At 41.3% G+C, this 19,635-nt stretch overlaps 2 protein-coding genes across 4 annotated transcripts in view; both read right to left on the bottom strand.

Annotated features, from left to right (window-relative positions):
• Nucleotides 1-9,138: 9,138 nt before the first annotated feature.
• fkbp8 (FKBP prolyl isomerase 8) lies at nt 9,139-14,854 on the bottom strand. Of its 2 annotated transcripts, none has more exons than XM_068726001.1 (9): nt 14,758-14,854; nt 13,855-14,126; nt 13,532-13,701; nt 13,347-13,435; nt 12,886-13,106; nt 12,360-12,532; nt 12,200-12,277; nt 9,622-9,771; nt 9,139-9,329 (listed from the first exon to the last, which is right to left on the bottom strand). In XM_068726001.1, the coding sequence occupies exons 2-9, from the start codon at nt 14,114-14,116 to the stop codon at nt 9,243-9,245; spliced, it is 1,230 nt and encodes a 409-aa protein (XP_068582102.1). In that variant the 5' UTR covers nt 14,117-14,126; nt 14,758-14,854; the 3' UTR covers nt 9,139-9,242. The 2 variants fall into 2 exon arrangements, with proteins under 2 accessions (XP_068582102.1, XP_068582103.1); XM_068726002.1 differs by having other exon boundaries at nt 9,144-9,329; nt 9,626-9,771.
• Nucleotides 14,855-15,646: 792 nt separating this feature from the next.
• ssbp4 (single stranded DNA binding protein 4) overlaps nt 15,647-19,635 on the bottom strand; it is an 89,149-nt gene continuing 85,160 nt past the window's right edge. Inside the window, exon 17 of one of the 2 annotated variants that reach the window (XM_068725901.1) lies at nt 15,647-18,631. In XM_068725901.1, coding sequence (XP_068582002.1) covers nt 18,551-18,631 — 81 coding nt within the window. In that variant the 3' untranslated portion in view covers nt 15,647-18,550. Of the gene's footprint in view, nt 18,849-19,635 lie in introns of both variants that reach the window. The other variant, XM_068725902.1, reaches the window with a different exon arrangement.

Genomic DNA, 19,635 nt, shown 5'->3' on the forward strand with positions numbered 1-19,635 from the left:
GAAGAACAAAAGTTGAGTGTTGGGGACCGTGTCATTTACAGACATTTAGCAGAAAGCTAAAGTAAGCATCACTTCCCCCAAACTTAAAAATAAAAAAAAACAAAACACAAAATAGTTTTAGATCTCACTAAAACTTCTTAGAAAAACTGTCTTCTTCTAGTAATTTGAGACCAAAGACAAAAGTGAAAAGTGATGACTTGACAGACATTCAAAGTACAGAAATCACAAAGCCGACAGCAAGGGGGGGGGGGGGGGGGGGGGGGGGGGTGGGGGGGGACTTAAACTCACTTATGGGGCTAAAGGTTACTCTCATTGCATATTTTTCTATTATAATATATATATATATATATATATATATATATATATATATATATATATATATATATATAAGATTCCAACAATCTAGATGAAGGTATCCACGACAGAACAGAACTACTGAGAAGTGAAAAGTGCCTCTTGTCACCATTTGGTACCTGGATTTAAGCTCATGTTAGGAACCCTATTGCATAGATTGTGGTGCGCACGTGGACGACTCTGCATCGATGCAGTGATGGAACATAATCTTGGCTTGTAGCAACATTAGCTGCTCTGTTTCACTAATGCTGGGCTGAAAACAAACGTGGAAGCAAGCTGAAAGTCAGCCATGGTGTTGTTCTGTCAAGAGACACAGGGAGCGAGAGTAGAAGAGCTGTGAGTGAGGAAACCGTCCGCTAGCCGCTAGGCTAATGCATGCAGTGTGAAATGCAATGGGCATTCAGGAAGTGCCCCGTCTTATATTACAGACTAGAGATGCAACAATACCATCAGACCAAGTAGAAGTACTTACATTTGAGTACTTGTCGATTCCTAGCACCTAGAGGAGTACTTAATAATACCAATACAGTTCTAACAATAACTTTGAAAACATGTTTTATTTTCATTAGATGTTCCTCACTTTCTGATTAAATATACAACATGATGCTGACATTTTAACATTGTGTTTTCCTGATAAAAACTGTTTCCAGTAGTAACAGGAAAGATTACCAAAAAAAAAGTATAATTAGTTAAAAGAAATATAAAATACAAAAAGCTGAGCAAAACTCAGGGAAGAAGTGGCTTGTCTGGTATCGGTGCATCCCAATTAGAGACTGTTCTAGTAAATAAGAAGGGACCAAAAACAGCCAATAACATGATTGAAGTTTGGATAGAATATGTTGCGTGAACAGAAAGGTGCCATTGTACGTTTTCTGTGCCTCTCCCAGTGACCACCAGAAACAAATGTTTTGGTATAAAAATCAATGAAGTTGTGTGTAACAAATAAATACGTCGAAAAGCCCGCTTCACATTTGAATGACCGTGAAAACATCTTTTTTTTTGAAGTCTCATTAGTTATTGTAAAATGAAAATCCTAATAATCTAAAAAAAAAAAAAAAAAATACCTTGCGTCTATGCTTCAAGTACATCGATTTTCATGGCAAAGAGCTGCATAAAAGCCGAGCGCATAAGACTTCATTTCATTACTGGTGTGAGCACCGGCTTCAGGTGAAGATGGGCAATTAGGCCCCCGGTGAGTCAGTGGTATCTCTGCCTCATTACTAGTACTGCTGCCTGAATATTTCAGTGCTGCGGGACTTTGACTTCTTTGCAGCTTGCCTTGCTTCTATCAAACTTTCCTACTAAATTATGCAACTCAAACTCCAGATGGTTATAAACTGTATATCTGTTATTTATAGGCGTATGTTATGATGTCTCGTATAGTCTTGACATGAGAAAATGTAGTTTTTGGTGCGATTATCATGCATAATGAAGTATCTGACAACACCAGCAAATATAAACACGACTGAGAGAGGGGCACACAAGGAGAGATTGCATTTTTAGAAAAGGAAAAGAGGAATCTCCTTTCATAATCGCTCTTTACAAATACAGAGCAGCCTGCATCGACTTCGAAAGAAATTCCATCAAGGTTTGGCCTAATTCAAGTTTTCTGAATTGATGCAGCCACCTTTCAAACATCCAAGTCTTGGCATTTGCTTATTATTGTTACTCCCCTACTGAGTGATGTAACAGCCTTAAAAAAAAAAAAGGGATGAAGGCTATCTGCATACAATAAGTGCATAAACTTGTTCCTCTGGTTCCTGTCAACATGTTACCTGTTTTCATAGAGCACCAACACTGGTCAAAAAGCCACAGGCACAAAAGCATGTTTGTGAAGCGAAGACCAAACACCGCACTGAACGATTTCTATTGGAAGAGACAGAGCAGGTCAGCGAGTCTGTTCTGAGCGCAGTGACACCAGGTTGACATGGTCACTTGTATCAACCCTGCCACGGGACATACGAACACCGTGACATTTAGAGTCATATTTGGCCTTAGTGGCAATGGTCATCTCTTGCGGTGTCCCGTGATCCGCTGAAACTGGGGAGTCAGCATTCCTTAAATAACCATAGCACTGGCACGGGCTAACCAGTGTCAGGCAACAGAATCCCCTCCCAGTCTCCATTACTTCCCATACCGTTCCCATAGGGGTCGAGACAGCGGGGTAGATTGCAGCCAAGCGCAAGAACAAAACTGACTTGGTGTAAACGGACCTCCATGGTGAAGCATATAGCCTGTCAACATAAGTACTTAACTGAGAACTGACCTTCCTCTGAACAAAAAAAAAAACAAAACTCTTGCTTTTGACTTAAACCTCCCCCAACAACTGTAATTTAACAACACAGAGGATGTCCTCAACGTAGAGACTCAGTTCAAAGCTAAACGAAACTATTCCACATCTGATAACAACAAATGAGTTTCAAAACAATAACTCTCCATTCTGGCGTTATCCAGCCATAATTTGACATTAAGCACGGCGTGTTTGATCGCGATTACCTGGTCTAACGACGACAGCAGCAGCAGGTATCGGCCATAAGGTTTTATTTTGACAGCCGATTGTTAAAAGTACTGAATAAAATGAACTCGTCACTATTTTAATTCCAGGTCTTAAAATATAAATGCAACCCCAATTACATTTCACATGGCCAACCACAGGATAGGTGCCACTACTGTGATGCATGACCTGAAGAATGTAAAGTTCACACTCCCAGTTTATAATCGCTGATCCGTCACCACAACACAGGCCTAAAGATGTGAAAAAAAGGTTAAACCATTCAAGCGAGACTACTCATCTCTCATCAGTGCAAAACTGCAGCGCCAGCACACAGGATTTATTGTTACTTGCAAGCTTTCTTGGACAGCCTACGCATGTTTCATTTTAAAATTGAATATTTGAGTCCAATGCTTCGGCTTTTAATTCTTTTAAAACACGGCGCTCTCCAGTATACTGTGCTGTAACCGCAGTCACCCAGAGCCAGAATTATGAACTTCTACCTCCGACAACATTCAGCTTGATGACGCTCAAGTAGCTTTACTCATTTCCTTGCTTATGTCACAGCCAGTAAAAAAATATGAGTCTCTGGTGCTGCCGGACGTGCAGGGGGAGCTTCACTCTGTCCTCAGACACACCGACAGAGGAACCAGCTGACAGTCACGTCTCATGCAGGAAGCCGTCAACACACTGAACTGTTGCACAATGTATGAACAGAAATACAATGAGGAATACTCACAGAATTACACAAGATTCTTAGTAGCATAACATCGACTAATGGACAGTTTAACTGAATTAGCTTATCTGGGGCCAATATTTACAGGTGCCTTGCCAGAGTTGACACATTTTCCAGTCAAACAATAGCTAAATTGGGGTCATAAACATCACCAGCGTTGTCTGATTACATCATGGACGACACCACAACCTTTACATTGAAAAAGGTGTGTCATTCTGTCGCTCTCTTCCTCTTTCTTCACCGAGTTCCCAGCTCACCGCTAGTGTTGGGTGCCGGCCAGTGTTTGAATTAAGAGGAAGCCGGAGGGGCTCAGCTCCTCTAAAACATACCCGAGACACACTGAGCCCAACATAAGCTCACGTTTTGGAGAGGTTAATATAAGAGCAACAAGCTAACTAAACTCTCCCACAAAAGCACAGGAGTCGCTCATCTAAGTTGGTCTGAACCTGGAAAGTAACAGGACACTTCAAAACATTTCTTTCTCTGTATTTGGCTGCGGGACACGTAGATATTTCTTGACCTAATGTGAAAAAAACAAGACGCATTAACACAAGCAAATATAAGAGGCCCGGAGCTTGCACTGATGATAATCCGTCGCGTCACAAACCGAATAGACATCTGGACACATTTCTTTCTGCGCAAACGCAAGATGCTATCTTTTCTCAATCCCAGTTGGTGCACATGTGGTCCGTGTTAGCCGAGCGGCTCAACGCACCGTAATCTTGGCCTTTAAAACTGTTATCTTTGAATTTCAATACGCGGCTTTTTAAATACGCAGCGCTCTGAGCAGTCGCGCGTGTGGCCGACTGAGGACACTCCTGTTTGTTTTGCAACAAGATGTAACACACACATGCGGCACACCTGCACGGCTGTGCATGAATACTGTGTGTCAGATTGGATGGTATGATTTATGCTCGTCATCTGTGATTGTGCGAAGATACCGTGACTGGGCCGCAACAAAAGCTGTCAACAGTCACACAGACAGCGATAAAAAGACAAAAGTATTGCCATATAGCGACCTAGAATAGAACCAGTCCAAAAAGGGCCAAATTTCAGATCCCATCTCCCGAGAATACGGCTCCGAACCGTCACCACAAAACGAAGCGTCCACAGCAATACAACACAAGACATCGGATTACTCAATAGCCGAGATCTGGTCAAACTGTCAGTAAGGGTTTTAACTGGTGGTGCATACGGTGAGCAATAGTGGGTTGCAAGTCTGTACAAGAGGCAATTGTCAATAAAGGTGCATCTTAACTGTAAGACATGATTCCAACTTGCCTCTTTCATCATCCATGTATTAAACCAACTGCGCCAATAAAAAAAAAGCCTGGCAGACAGAACTCCATTCTCAGAACTTGTATTACTAACTGTATTATTTTGAATATATGTAAATGAAAGAGAATGTGCATTTAACATGACTTTGTGGATGTGGAACAATGGTGCTAGAAATCAGGGCAGCATTCTACTTCTGAAGGAACGCCGTGCCAATAATCAACTCCATATAGAGCCCCGAGATGCTGGAGACAATCACACATGTACCGTCATGCCTCCTCGTGAAAGAACAACAACTTATTCTGAATCACAAGCACCTCCAATGAGAGGCAGTGGGACAAATGTACCTGACACGGGCATCGAAGCTGATAGATAGTTCAACTACTTTGCATACAAAATATCCAGTTTGTGCAAGAATACATTAATCAAGGCTAAGTTTGGGGTACTAGCCAAAAAAAGTGAATGGGCTATCCTGAATAATCAGCAGCGCAAGTTGGATGCAGCAGCCCAAATATCCCTGGTTGGATGCTTAATGTTTCAGACAAAAAAAACAAAAAACAATATCTACTCTTTTCAGTGATTTAGCAAAAACTACACCTTAAACAAATGCTGTTTACTGCAAAATAAATCTGCAATAACATCAATCACAAATCACCCAAATGTGGGAACATCTGGAAAAGAACAAAGGCTCCTTATGAATTGTAAAGATTTAAATCTTTGCCGGAGTAACTACTGTAGCTACGTTCACAAATATCTTAAGGAGTTGAGGGATCACCCGAATATCTTCTGTGGGTCACGTATTATTCGACAAAACACAAATTCCTACAACTAGTGGTCACCCAATTACAGTTTTATTGTTCAGACTTAAAAAATCAGCTGCAGTCCTGCTGTACACAGCGACCGAGGCTGGAGATAAGGCCCTATATCCTCCTGGCCTGCCAGGTTTTCCCTGTCAAATATTTATAGAAGCTGAAACGTTAGATGGCCAACACATCAGACGTCTAGCTCTCTATCACAAGAAGCCAAAGCAAGAAGAAGAAGCAGCAGCAGCAGCAGACACCAAACCTTGAATTCAACCCCTGAATTATTATTTTTTTTAAACTACTAAATGTGTCGAATCCACAGTTAAAAAAAACAACTTTGACGCACTTCTAAAAGCTGTCAAGTGAACATGAGCCTTTAATGGCAGTGAGGGGGCCATCTTTCTCGTGCATACTGGGTACTTTTCCAAATTACTCACCATTTTGTCATTAGATACTCAACCAAGGCAACGCTTACTTTGAGTTAACAACCGAAAAAAAATAAGTAATTAAGAAGACAGGGCTTATATATGTATGCACACATATATATCAAACGGTAACGTTAGCTGTTAACGTTCTCTGTGGCCAGCTGCTGGCTACTTTAGCTTAGCAAAAAAGGTTTTGCCAGATTTTTTTTTTTGACAGCTTATAACAAAACTTTCTGGAAACATCTGTTCACGTCGCAGAAGTGCTCGGTGTTTTCATTTACATTTCTCGTTAGACAGCCTGGCAAACGGCAAGTTCACAACAGCGCCAAGTTTTTTAAAAAAACTAACTGTTTACAATTACAAAACAATACAATGAAATAACTACATGGGGCTCAGTGTCCAGTAGTAGCTTCAGACATGATACAGAGGAACGTTCACGGTGCTCAACAGTCGGTCTTTGGGTGTTAACTGTTGGCTACAGCTACTTCACATCCAACACCAGTCATTTTGATGGCTAACCAGCCACTTAAAGAGGCAAACTAGCCAGCCTCAGCCAGCCTGCTGTGGCTGTGTATCGCAGCATGAAGACAGACAGGACTGACCTCAGAGTCTGTCACAGACTTCAAAAAACGTGAACCGAAAAATGGTCACGGTTAACGAAAAAACGGCAAATTGATTTACCTTGCTGCCTTGGTAGCCTTCGAACGCTCGCAGTGCGCTGTCAGTGAGTTTAACGTGAAAGACGGAGACATTGCTACCGTTGCTCACTCTTCCACAGGACAGTCCGTAGCACTGCTCCTCCTTCAGCGCCGCCATCTTTGCTACCGTGTTCCCACCACCACGCGCACGGAACGCACTCTGTCGTAAACCGGAGAACTCCCGTTGCTTTTTCAAATGAATATTCAAATGAGCGGTCACGGATGATGAAGTCATTGAGCAGCAACGAAGCCCTATATAGTCACATGTGTAGTATAACTAAACTACATTTACACTGCAGCGTACATATCATAATGCAATATTATAGGTGTAAACTACTGTGGAGTAGTATTCTAGTAATAGTCGTCGACTTTTACTTATAAATCGGATACAACGCCTTAATTATTGATGTTTATGATGCTGTTGTATTTTGTAATTATGTGTTTTAATGGGTGACAAAAAAGATATAACTTTTCACAGCATTTTAAGATTGGGCATGGACATCAGTTCTGCGTAGGAAGTGGGAAACGATAGGTCATCTGATTGCGTCAGAGAAACGTCAATGCCTAAAAATAAAAAAAATAAAAAAACAGCTTTGGGAATATCCAGAAAATTTTGGAATGTCCAGCTGTAAACAGATATAAAAGGAGAAATGTAAAGACTGAATATTTGTTATCTCGTCTTAAAAACAAGAGGATTGTTTAATTTACTGAACAAATAGGACTGGATGAATTTTACTGGAAGATGTCTGGTATAGCCACTACCCATCTGCATTTATGAGACAGTTTTATAAGGCATAGATGGCACAGATCACCCTGTAACACTTAATGAAGACAGTCCAGAACTGGAAATAGTTTAAAAAAAAAAAAAAATCACTGGATACCTTATCACTGATACTAACCCTGAAAACAAAAAGGATAAAAGGAAACTGTGGCTTGATGTCGGACACATTTTATTTTGATTATTATAAAATTAACAAATACAGGGAATGCCAGGAACTTTCTCGACCACTTCATTTGTCACCCACTGTTTAGAGTTATGCAGTTTTTGGCTCTGTAGGACTCCCATCTACTCTGAAGAAGCCACATATTCTTTAACTGCAGGTAAGAAAAAAAAATGGCAGAACAGTGGAATAAACACTTAAAGCAACATCATTTCCCAGAAATACTTCACAGGCAAAACATGTAGGGAACCAAAAAAAACACAACAGAAATCCATATACACACACATTGTACTTGAAGTATCATCCTTCAACATTTGGTCTTAATCATCAAAAAGTGAGGTATAACTGACTGGAATTGAATAATAAAAATAAACTCTCCTTCAGCATTATTCATAGCCACATCACTGAGAAACTACGTACCATTCTCTGTTCTCATTTGAAATGTAATAAGTGCACCTCTATTAACAAGAAATATGGAATTTATCACATATTGAAATGAAAGTACAGAACATCCCCTTCAGCTGCTGTTTAAATATATGTATACAGGGACCAGGAATATAGAAACCCCGAGCATTCATGTTGATTCATGTTATTATTTCTGTTGGTTGCTGTTGACAGTGTCAGATAGGGCTTGATTACATTCCATGGTACTTTGTGAGGCAACAGTTTGTTGTATTCTATTTAACTGCACTATTTTGTGAGGTGTTCATTACATGTTTGCTCCTCTACGTACGTATAAAAATGAGGTGGATACAATTTTAAGAACACCCTTTCAGAAGAACATCACAACAAACTCCAGCCTCACTATGAACTGACAACTTCCAAAACAGAAGTACTGCATAACTGTACAGGAGTTTGTATTTTTATGCTCACTTAGTGTATGAGTAGAGTCTTTAGAAAGGGGGTGAGCGCTATAGCACACAAGCCAGATACTTTGACCAACCCGGTGGACCTCAAATAATAAAGCATCTGCATCATTCAACATACATGAAGCACTGTAGCACAATTAAAACAAAAGTGAAATCACACATATTCTCTCTCGGATAGGAATTATTAATTAAGCTGCACAATCTGACGCTTTAAAACTATAGCATAACTAAAGGACCATATCACAATAGCTATTCTTAAATGGGAAAAAAATATACGTAAATAGCTCTTATCTGAATCTAAGGTAAACTATTTAATTTCTTTGGTAGTTAATTCTTTAACTACCAAAGACTAAAACAATGGCAGCAAAGGAAAGCAGTGTGTGGCAACATGACGGATATGCATAAAGCTACACATTAATAGTGTTGGAGATACAGCTCCCGTATGCAAATATTGATGTTTTATTATTTGTCAAATATAGTTCTCAAACATAGCAGAGAAAGGTGTGTGACAGTGACGAGGCAACGGACCGACCACTCCCCCCCCCCCCCCCCCCCCCCCCCTCACCCCCTTGACCAAAAGTCAAAAGGCACTGCCAGATGTGCTTCGGCTCACATTACAGAGGTTTGGTCACGCTCATCACAGGCTTGGTTCAATTTCTAGCAGCTATGACGACGGATAATGCTACACCTCCAATGGCTACCGCAGTGGCACCGAATAGCCATTTCCAGCTGAGGCCCTGGGGAAATAAAAAAAGGAACAAATAGAAGAAGAGAGGGGATGTTAAGTAGGCTGCAGAATATCACGACGGTCAAAAGCTCGACGACACACATTCATCCGACTTAAAATATTGATATAGAACTGATGCTCCTTGTTCATTATCACACAAAGGCTCCCTTGATGATTACATACATATCACTTCAAATAAAAAAAAAAAGAAGAATGTAAGTGCATGAGCATCATGTGATGATGAACAGAAATTCAAGCTGTATTGAAACCCAAAACCGTTTCCCTCAGGGAGTGACTCTCACCCACGTAGACTTGGCCCGGTGTTTCTGAGAACCGCTGCCGCCACCGCCGCCGCCGCCGGGGTTGCCCAGCATCTTCTTGTACATGGCCTGCTCCGCTCCTCTCTGCTCAGAGTTCTTCTTCACCAGCTTGGAGAGCTCTGCGTGGATGGTCTATAGGGAAGAGACAAAACAAATAAGGTGTTGCAGGCTCCCCCCCCTTCTACTCTACTATATCAACCCAGCTATCCTCACATGAGAGAGACAAAGTACTGTATAACCGCCTAAGACTGATTTCCATGTTCATGGGAATGCATCAGGATCACAATACGCTTACATCAACAGACACGCAAGCGGTCTGCAAAACATGAAAAAAGACATTTCAAAAGAGAATATTTCAGTGATCTATGATGGAGGGATGAAGCCCTGATTAAAACAGCTGCATAAATAAATACTGGAAAAAAAATATATTTGTGCCGCTCTTTATCATCTTACAAGAAATCAGCAGCTTGCGTCACAAACGTGGCCTGCCGTTTAGCCCACATGTACACACAATTCCAGGATATGAGTTTAGTTATTGTTCAAACATTGTCTCCGATCTGAGTCACTGCTCTGCTCTTAAAGGTGGCGAGTGACTCAGAAAATCAATGCTTTTCAGAATCAACTCAAATGTTTATGCTTTGTAAAGACGTTTCAGACAAACTGATGGAGCACAATCTGAGTTTATAGCAATGCTCACAGGAATATTTGAGGCCAGTCTTCCCACAGTTGCCTGCTTTGGGTTTCTGTTCTGTCTGATATTACTTCTGCCTGATATCAGACAGAACTGTCCACATGATACACTTTTACGGCCAGTTTGCCTGTCACTCCCTTTATTTCCTTCTTCCAAAGAAGAAGCACAGCAGCAAAAGTTCGCTGCAGTGCTCATTCCACAGAAATCACACCGGAGCAACATTGCATTACTGGCAGCAACTTCACTTCACAGAGAACAATGAGGGCAAGAAAAACAAAACGCAAACACACCCAAGATTATCCTTGAAGTGTCAACCTACAACATTTTTAATCATCAAGAAGTGTGGTGTCATTGACTACATAATATAATAAACTCTCCTCAGCATTATTCGTAGCCTGAGTAACACTACATTCCAATCACTTTCCTTGTTTTAAAAAGGTAAGAAGTGCACGTCTATTACCAACAAACGTTGGTCAAGTACAGTACAGTACATCTACTTTAGCTGCTGCTTTAATTCATGTATTCATAAATGATCAAAAATATAGAACCCCCCCCCCCTCCATTATTGTGTGGGGATACACTGAAAGACATTTGTGGGGAGTGAGCAGTCGATCTGAGTGTCCTGACAATGTGTCTGTTCCCATCTAAGAGTGAGCAGATACATTTACAGAAGATTTTTTTTTGAGCAGTTGGCAACACTATTGTGCAATCAGCTAGCCACCAAAATGACAACAATGACACTGACTTGTCCCCAGGGCAAGGATTAAACAGGCTGAACAAACATGTAACATCCTGTCCTAACAGCATCCGAGGCTGTCTGTCTCAACTGGAACTGCCGAGCCCGTTTGTCACGTCAAAAAGTAAACAAACACAAAAATGTCTTCACATCAATTTGATTTGAAGGAGGAGGGCGTGCACAGCAGCAACCAGGGTAAAAATGCAGACAGCATGTTGGTCAAAGAGAGAGAGAGAGAGAGAGAGAGAGAGAGAGAGAGAGAGAGAGAGAGAGAGAGAGAGAGAGAGAGAGAGAGAGAGAGAGAGCGTCATCCTCTCACTCCATGACGCCTGCTTCTCTTTAAGTCCGCCTCATTGATTATAATGGGAGCGTTCTGGTATTGTCACTGAAGCACACCCACTGTTCTTGCTGTTAGAACATTAGGTTATTTAGAGAGTCTTTTCATTATTAAAGCACCAAGCTGGAAGTCAATGTTAACATCCAAGCAGCTAATCACTCACCGGTACACAATTGTGTGTTGACACAGACACATCATTGCAAACATACACGCAGTTAACAGCTATGTATTGACACACACGCATCCATGATTGATACTTCAGATAAAAAAAAAAAAAGATTGCCTTCTACACAAAGGCCCATTAAAACAGCGATCCACCTAAGGTGAACTATAGCGAAACGTTATAGTACATTACATTGAAACTGCACATGCCGGAGGAAAAGCTTTAGTGGGTGGCCAGGCCATGTGCTGTTTGACAGATTGGTGTAGGACTCAAGTGGGGGAATCTGGGCATGACTACCATGTTGCTGCAAACTCACAGCGAATCCAAGAAGCCCACGCACCGAGCAGAGTTCTGTCAATGGCCTTGTGTAGCCAAGGAAGCGCATTTACCCGACTGTACAAGCAGAAGACCAGGAACAGTGGCTAGGTATTAGATACGGCTTGGGTGAAGGGTAACCCTATTTACAGCATCACCATGAAAACAGATCCTCTGAAATGATGAATCAGCAGTCCACCTGACCTTGCACTACAAATTAAGTGATTTGATAAACTACCCAATGACGCCATCTACTGGTCAGAAGAAGAAAATGCAATTTCTTCATACTAAAAGATAATACGAAGAAGCCAAAAGTACCTTGTTGCTTGGTTCCAACTTCAGCGCCTTCCTCAAAGTTTGAATGGCTTCTGTATATTCCCCTTGCAAGGCTAGTACCTTGAGTGAAAACAAACACACACGTTTAAGAAAAACAATCTGCCACAGACAAACAGAGAAAGTAAAGAAAAAGAGTGTGTACCTTGCCCATGCGGAAAAGTGCTTTTATGTTGTCTGGCTGCTGTTCCAGTGCTGAGACACAGGATTTGAGTGCGGCGTCATAATGGTCCAGTTTCAGCTGAGAAGCAGCCATGTTGTTTAAACACTTCACTCTTACACCCATCAGCTCATTTTCCTCCTCAGGACTAATGTCAACTGCACCAAAAGAAACCACAACATAAACAAAGACTTAAAACACATTCAAATGCATCATGTCCATCAGTGCATCATTAACACGACTGAACATTAGCTAAATCTATTCCCGGCCTATCATCCTCTAAGGCGGGTCACAATATTTTTACACATGTTGAGGAAAAGCTCCCTCTTGTTTTCGGGGTAATTCGAAAAATTCCAAGGTTGATTTATTGTAATTGTACAACAGGGTTGTGCTACTAAATGCAGTCACTGCCATTGTTAGTGCCTTCTTAATCTTCCTTTACCCTCCAAGCACAAAGCTGAGTGAAGGAAAAGCCTTTCACCGAGTCCCGACTCACTGGCCTGCATCTCACCTTTAGAACTGGACTCCGTTATCTGCAGGGCAACGCTGTACGAATTCACTGCGAAAGCGTAGTCCCCACGCTGATAATGAACGTTGCCCCTCTCTCTCTTATGGCTGGCCAGGGCGATCTTTTCTGCAGGTTGCAGCAGCTCCAGGTCTGGAGCGTCAGTAGCTTTCAGCAGTTCCACTTCTAGGGATAGTTCAGAGTTGGGGGGAACCTCAGGCTCAAGACTGGAATGATGAAGAAACACAGTCAGGAGTTAAGGAAATGGGAGAGATCAATCACTAGATTACACAAGTCCCAATGTAAGTGTGCGTCACAGTAGGGTTCAGAACATGTAAGAACAGAGCTTGTAGAGTAAAGTTATTCTGTTTTGTGTCAAATTAAACAAAAGGGAATATACATACGCTTTAGTATGATTGTATTAAGTTTATAAAGCCTTTAGCAGTTAGATTCAAGCATGTCCCTACCTCCCCCGGACACCATATGCGTATTTTGCATCGACCTGGACAAGGGCCTTCTCTCCCATCTCCATGAGTTGCACTGTTAGATCCAGAGCCTGAAAGGTAAAACAAAATCTCATCCAGTGAGATGTGATATGCACCACTAACTGCTGTCAGTAGGATGAAAAGTATGTCAAATTGTCAGTTATTACCTGGATGACATCTCCATCTCCGAGAGTGAAAGAGAGGTCAGGCTGCTCCTCTACGAGCGTCCCGTCCTTCAGGTACGTTTTGAGATTAATCTTCACATTCTGTCCTTTCTGTGGCCGACTGTCCCGCCCTTCCCCAGCCTCCAGGACTTTCTTCTTCAGCTGGTCATTACCTGGAAACAAACACAGTCAAGTTATTTCCGGTCAGCTACTAGTATTGATCGCTGCCATTGTGGAGCAACCACAGGTCAGGGGCCTCACAACACCAGGGGATCTGTGTTGCAGGAGTTGCATCAATGTTAATTTATAAGCTTTTTGTTACATACCTAATACATCCATCCATTCTTCAACCGGACCTGGAGGGTCTGAATCTGAGTCTGCATTTTTCTTTTCGGACTCGTCCGTGTTTTTCCCCTTCCCACCCCCGGCATCTTCCAGAGGAGGAGGAAGGTCGTCGTCAATGTCTTCTTCATCTAAAACCTCAAAGTCCTCTCCGCTGTCCAGCAACGAGGTTCGTTCATTCTTCTTCACTGATGGCGCACTGGCGTGGCTGTCACAGGCGTCCATGATCTCTTCTTTTTCAGTCATTCGTAGAATACTATGAGGAAAGAGGTTAACAATTAACACAAAACAACTTTATCGACTTCTTAACTGTTTGTCCCCAAAACCGTTAACGCTTCAACTGCTGGTATATTCGCTACATCAGTGAGAACAAGCTTGTAACCATGCTAACACAGCATTTAAGGTTACAATGAAACGAGTCTGATGATCCAAAATCATCCAGTAATGAGTTACTAGCTAATCATTTATAACTCATTTATGACAAATTAATTTATTACAAAGTCACAATTTAAACTCATCTGTTTGCTGTTTTGCTACAACAGTAACGTTGTATTTTGATTAGCAGTAGCCAAGCTAGCCTCACGTTTCCAGAAGTGTCTAAACAACTTATATCCTTCAGCTAATATCTCTTCAAACGGCTAGCAGGCTAATGCTAACGTACAGTAGCCGAGGAAGTTGACAATAGCAAACTAGCGTTAGCTGTAATCTCGCTAGCTATGTAGCATAGCTAGATTACAGCTAATGCCAGTTTGCTATGGCGATGTCGCATAGCTATCTAATGTTGGTAGACATTAAGTAACTGGTTTTATCGTGTCTTGCAACGAACCACTGATTACGTCATATGTGATAAATGTATGATATTATAACCATAGTAAACTACACCTTACCTTCTAGCACTGTCAATGCAGAGCCTTGTTTTGGTCCTGGTCAATATGTCTCCTCCACTTTATAATGATGAAGTCAGTTTCCCGTTGGGTAACCCGAGACCCGTGGGACCCGTATGTGCTGCTGAACACAACATCAAACTGACTTCGACGCAGTCTCGAGCTCATCCCAACAAACTGCTTCCTGTTAACCTTGAGCTGCTGTACTTCTATTGGGCCTTTTCATGCATAAAAAACACTTTTGTACTAATCTTATATCAAAAGCATATAAATAATAATTTTGGCTTATTTGACTGCGTGTGACTATATCTGCTGCCGATTCATGAGTGCTATTTATAATTCAGAAATATTTCACACGGTGTGTACAGTATGCAACCATTAGCCAAATTATTTTAAGAAGCATTCAGTTGCTGTTATCCCACAAAAATGGCATTATTGTAAATCCTGGATGTACACAACAGGACTTTATAATTCTCTGGTTTCTTGCTTAATTGGAGCCGTGATATGTTGTGTGCAAATTCAAAATCATCAATCTTTATGCACAGGTTAAGGCAAAACAGTGCATATTATAGAGCAGTTAAAAGTTAAACCAGGGAACTTTTATAACAATTGTTTAGGTGCAGGAAGTCCTTTTAAGTTAATATAAGGCATGTTTATTTAATCAGAGTTTGATTTGAAAAGTATTTTGATTTAATTTCATCCTAGCTAATGAAAAATAAAAACATAGCAAGTTATTTAACTTTCCAAATTTTGACAAATATGTTTTAACATGATATTAAAATTTCAAAATGTTTACGTGATCTTTTCCTACACCGTATAGAACTTCTCTTTTTGTACTGCAAAATGGTTAAAAGCTAAATGAGAGCTGAGAGGAAGAGATTCAAACAGCAAGGAAAAATCAAATGACATTTATTATTGATGCATTGTTTCTTTTTTGATAAGCAAATTATCTGTTTTTCTTTCAGTCTAAAGAAACTTTACAATATAAAGAAACATACAAAGAACATCTTTATTACCTACACAAGACACCTAAGTCCCTAAGACAAGATTCTGAACTATCCTACCATGAAAATACAAAGCAAACCCAAGAGACAGACTGCTTCATATTGAATACTGCCGTGTCATCAGAAAGGACCATGAATGGTACAGGAGAATCATTTGTATCCCCTTCCCTTGAATCCCCACCCCTACCCGACTCAACATAACCACCCCGCCCAACCAGCAACTCTTCCTAATGGTACAGTATTATACATCACAATAGAAGTACAGAGATGGCCAACGATCGATATACACAGAGGACTGAGAGAGGATCAGTGAGAGAGCTTCGATCTATACAACGCTATAACAGGAGCGAATAGCAAAGGACACAGTTACTTTTTGATCTAGTCTTAATTTAAAATGAGGTTCTCTTAAGTATTTTTACCTTTTTAAAAGTTTTCTTAAATTGATAAAAATCCTTCATATTAAAAACTGCAATAAGAGGTCACATGTTTTTTTTTGTGTGAGAAGATGCCCTTTGGAAAAATGATTCAAATGATTTTTCAAAGCCAATAGTAACATTCAACTGAAACATAAGGAGACGAGGGCAGAGTGAGGACGCCACAGCTTGTCTGCTTCTCTCTGTCCTGTCCTCTCTCTGTCCTATCCTCCCCACCATACAAGTCTTCAGCATACAGTCTGCATTTATCGTGTTACTGTATTCTATACATTTTTATGGAAATTTAGCCACATGAGCCAAATAGTCAGCGCATCCTTTCTCTATGAAAAAAACATGGACAGTTTTATTTATAATTTACTTTCAGCTGTATTCATTGGTAGTGACTGACATATCAAAACATGTCAATGATATCAAAATGCATTATACAGTATTTACAAAAAAGGAAATTAAAGAGAAGGGAGGGGGAGACGTTTTTGGGGGGAGGTGAGGGATGGGACTGGAGGAAAGAAGGGAGGTGTGTGTCACTACACATGGAGAGTGTTTCCCAGGCCACCGATAGCCAAATCCTGGAGCTGTCCCTGTTGAACTCCGGGTACAATCTGTTCACATTGATATCAGAAAATTGATGAGTACGTCACCATCACCCATAGAGGCTGCAATGGTCGTTTAGTTATTGTTGGTTTGAACACAGCCATGACGTAAGTTGCTGCAGTGTGATGCCGTGAGAGATAATGTATCCCTTTTGAAAACAGTGACAGAGAGTTGATCAGGCCGAGGGCACATAACGTACAGAAAGAAACAAATTAAATAGCGTAATATGTAACTATGCTTTTCTTTGTGTGCAGATTCTACGGGCTTTCATTTTCTCAGTTGAATACGCTTCAAATAAAAAGAATCTGCTGAAAACAATCCACAAATAATGGAAATAAATCCATTACAAAAGTGTCCCGGTATTGTTCCTCGTCTTTAGACCGATGTGGCTGCATGGTCGGTTAACCCCAAGGTGCATCACTCCGCTCCCATCGTCAGCGCTGCTACGTCCTCCCAACACTCTGGATCCATTATCCCGTACGCATTGGGGCTCGCTGAGGGAACCGGTCGATTGGGAGCCAGTTATTTAGCCTTAGTCTTGTTTGGGTTAAGAAAGTGGATCATACAGGATCTGTGAGTTCACCCCAAACTCCAAGCAAGAAAGCCGGCTTCACGAGTGTATCTTTGTGTCCCCCAAAAACAGGAGACATTGGCGAGAGACCAGAATGAACCCTGGGAGGAAAACAGTGCCACTTGGGAGTCCACAGTGAGGTTGAAATCAAAACAAGGTGATGGAAGGGAAGGAACCACAGACAACTTGTAAATAACAAATAATAAAACAACCACAATACAAGCTAAATATGTTGTATTTACAGACAAGACCAAATCCATAGAAGAGATGCTCTCTTGCTCTGCCTGTTACTGAATGGAAACTGGCACCTCAGAGCAATTCCCATGCAGTAAAACATAGAAGACTGTGAGAAGGGGTTCTTATTAAGACAAGATAGCTCGACGCAGGACCATCGAGGTGCATCAGCAGACACTCTGTACCAGAAAACAGCAGCGCTCTGCGAAAGCCTCTGCTTTAACTGTATGGATGGAGTTTTAGCCGAGATAGTGAACTATTAGATGAGCCAGTTAATCATCCCGATCACCGATACTTTGAACATTTATACGAATGGGGCCACAAACATCAAGATGACAAAGACTCGAGCTACGAGCCCAGAAGACGTTTTAAGGAGAGGTATGTGAAGCGAGAAAGACCGTGACAAAGAAAAAACAAGACAAACAAATAACCTAAAATCATGTAAACAGAAAATGATTGTGCATTTTTTTTCCGAGTGTGTGCTTATTCTGTCATTGTTGATGCTGCTGCTGAGATAAAATGTGCCCTTTACAGGAAATCATAACTACATTAGTAGAATAATATCAATTATGAAAATTATAACAATAATATTACCATCAACAACAAAAAATACAAACATTTAATTCTTGCCCTAGAATAACATTATCAGTTCTTTTTTTAAATTTTTTTTTTTTTTTTTTAATCATTCCTGACACAGGAGTTTTTGAATGAGGGTATTCGGCCCCTGTCAGTCAACAACTGCGTGCCCTCATAAGTTATGATCAGCGTGATATGATGGAGTGGTGGTGGATGCAGCGCGGCATCTTGTTTGGGCTTGAATGCCCCCCATGAGGGCAGGTTTTGGATTTGGGAGAGACAGGCTTGGAGCAGTTTCGGGCTCTTACTGTCCTAGGGCCCGTGTCGAGGCCCGGCAGGCGAAGAAGAAGCTGCGAAGAGACCCTTCCTGTTGCTTGGAGGCCTTTTCATGTTCTTAAACCCATTTTACAGGCGTTGGGATGAGGGGCCTTGAGGGGAGTCCTGCTTTCCAGGTGCATCCCAAGGGGCTGTGTGGCACAGCACACCGTCCACGAGGAAGAGGAGGAGGAGGAGGAGGAGGAGGAGGAAGGAAGGGGGAGAGGAGGGTAATGCAAGACGCACCGGGGTGGATGGGAGAGGGAGATTGGGATAAGGGGAGATGAAAAAGAAATAAAATAAAAGATAAAATAAAATCAAAAAAAAAAAAAAAAAAAATCACACACTCATCGTCATGTTGGGTGAATACTGTAAAGAGAGAAAAAAGAGAGGGAGGGGAGAAAAGATAAGCCAAATCTATATTAAACTTAATATACTACCCAGTTCAAGATGAAAGCAATACAACTAACTAAACTAAATGCCATGTCCAGTTCACCAGCCTCTTGCAGCATTGCACATAACCATTAACCCTCTCTAAGTCAGTAGACCAGCAGCAAGCAAAGCAGAGTCCAGCCCAAGGAGAGAAGGTGTTAGGGAATTTCAGAACACAGTGAAGATACTGTAGCAAAACGTCAGTTTCATTATCACTATATGACAATCTCTCCATGCATCAGAGAAAGCATATGATGTGGTTCTTTCCCATGCTTGTGTTTGTGCATGCTGTGTTTTCGTGTGTGTTGGGTAAAGCTGGGAAAACTAAGCACAACATAAAGGATCGATTATTCAGGCTCCATTTAGCCACGAGGACTGGGTTTTAAGGTCGAAATAGACCCGAGGCCGGTCTGAAGATATTTTAGACTGGTCTGGAGTGTTAGGGAAGTCTTGATTTTTTTTCTTTTAGATTAGTCTAACGCAAGTTTGACAGTACCACCAACTGACCTACCCTCAGGCTAACTCAGAAATAAGACTCTCTAATAAGACAACAAAAAAGACTGGCTCATATTTTGTGGTTTGTTAGCATTGTTGTGAGGCGAATAATGAGAAGGGAAAGTTTTCACAGATCTCAGTGGAAATGTACCGCAGTGAGGACATCTGATGTGTTGGTGAAGCATGGAGTGAGCTGAGAGCTCCACAAGAAGCCGCAGCATCTGAGCTC

This window comes from Cebidichthys violaceus, unplaced genomic scaffold (assembly GCF_023349555.1).
Source record: "Cebidichthys violaceus isolate CVI_PGR_0920_01 unplaced genomic scaffold, fCebVio1.0.p SCAF_37, whole genome shotgun sequence".
Lineage (NCBI taxonomy): Eukaryota > Metazoa > Chordata > Actinopteri > Perciformes > Stichaeidae > Cebidichthys > Cebidichthys violaceus.

Coding starts and splice junctions, on each gene's coding strand:
- fkbp8 (XM_068726001.1), bottom strand. CDS start 14,116: ATGACTGAAAAAGAAGAGATCATGGACGCCTGTGACAGCCACGCCAGT. Junction 13,107..13,346: donor GCATATGGTGTCCGGGGGAG/GTAGGGACATGC, acceptor TCATCATTCCAG/TCTTGAGCCTGAGGTTCCCC. Junction 9,772..12,199: donor AGTTGGAACCAAGCAACAAG/GTACTTTTGGCT, acceptor TCTTCCCTATAG/ACCATCCACGCAGAGCTCTC.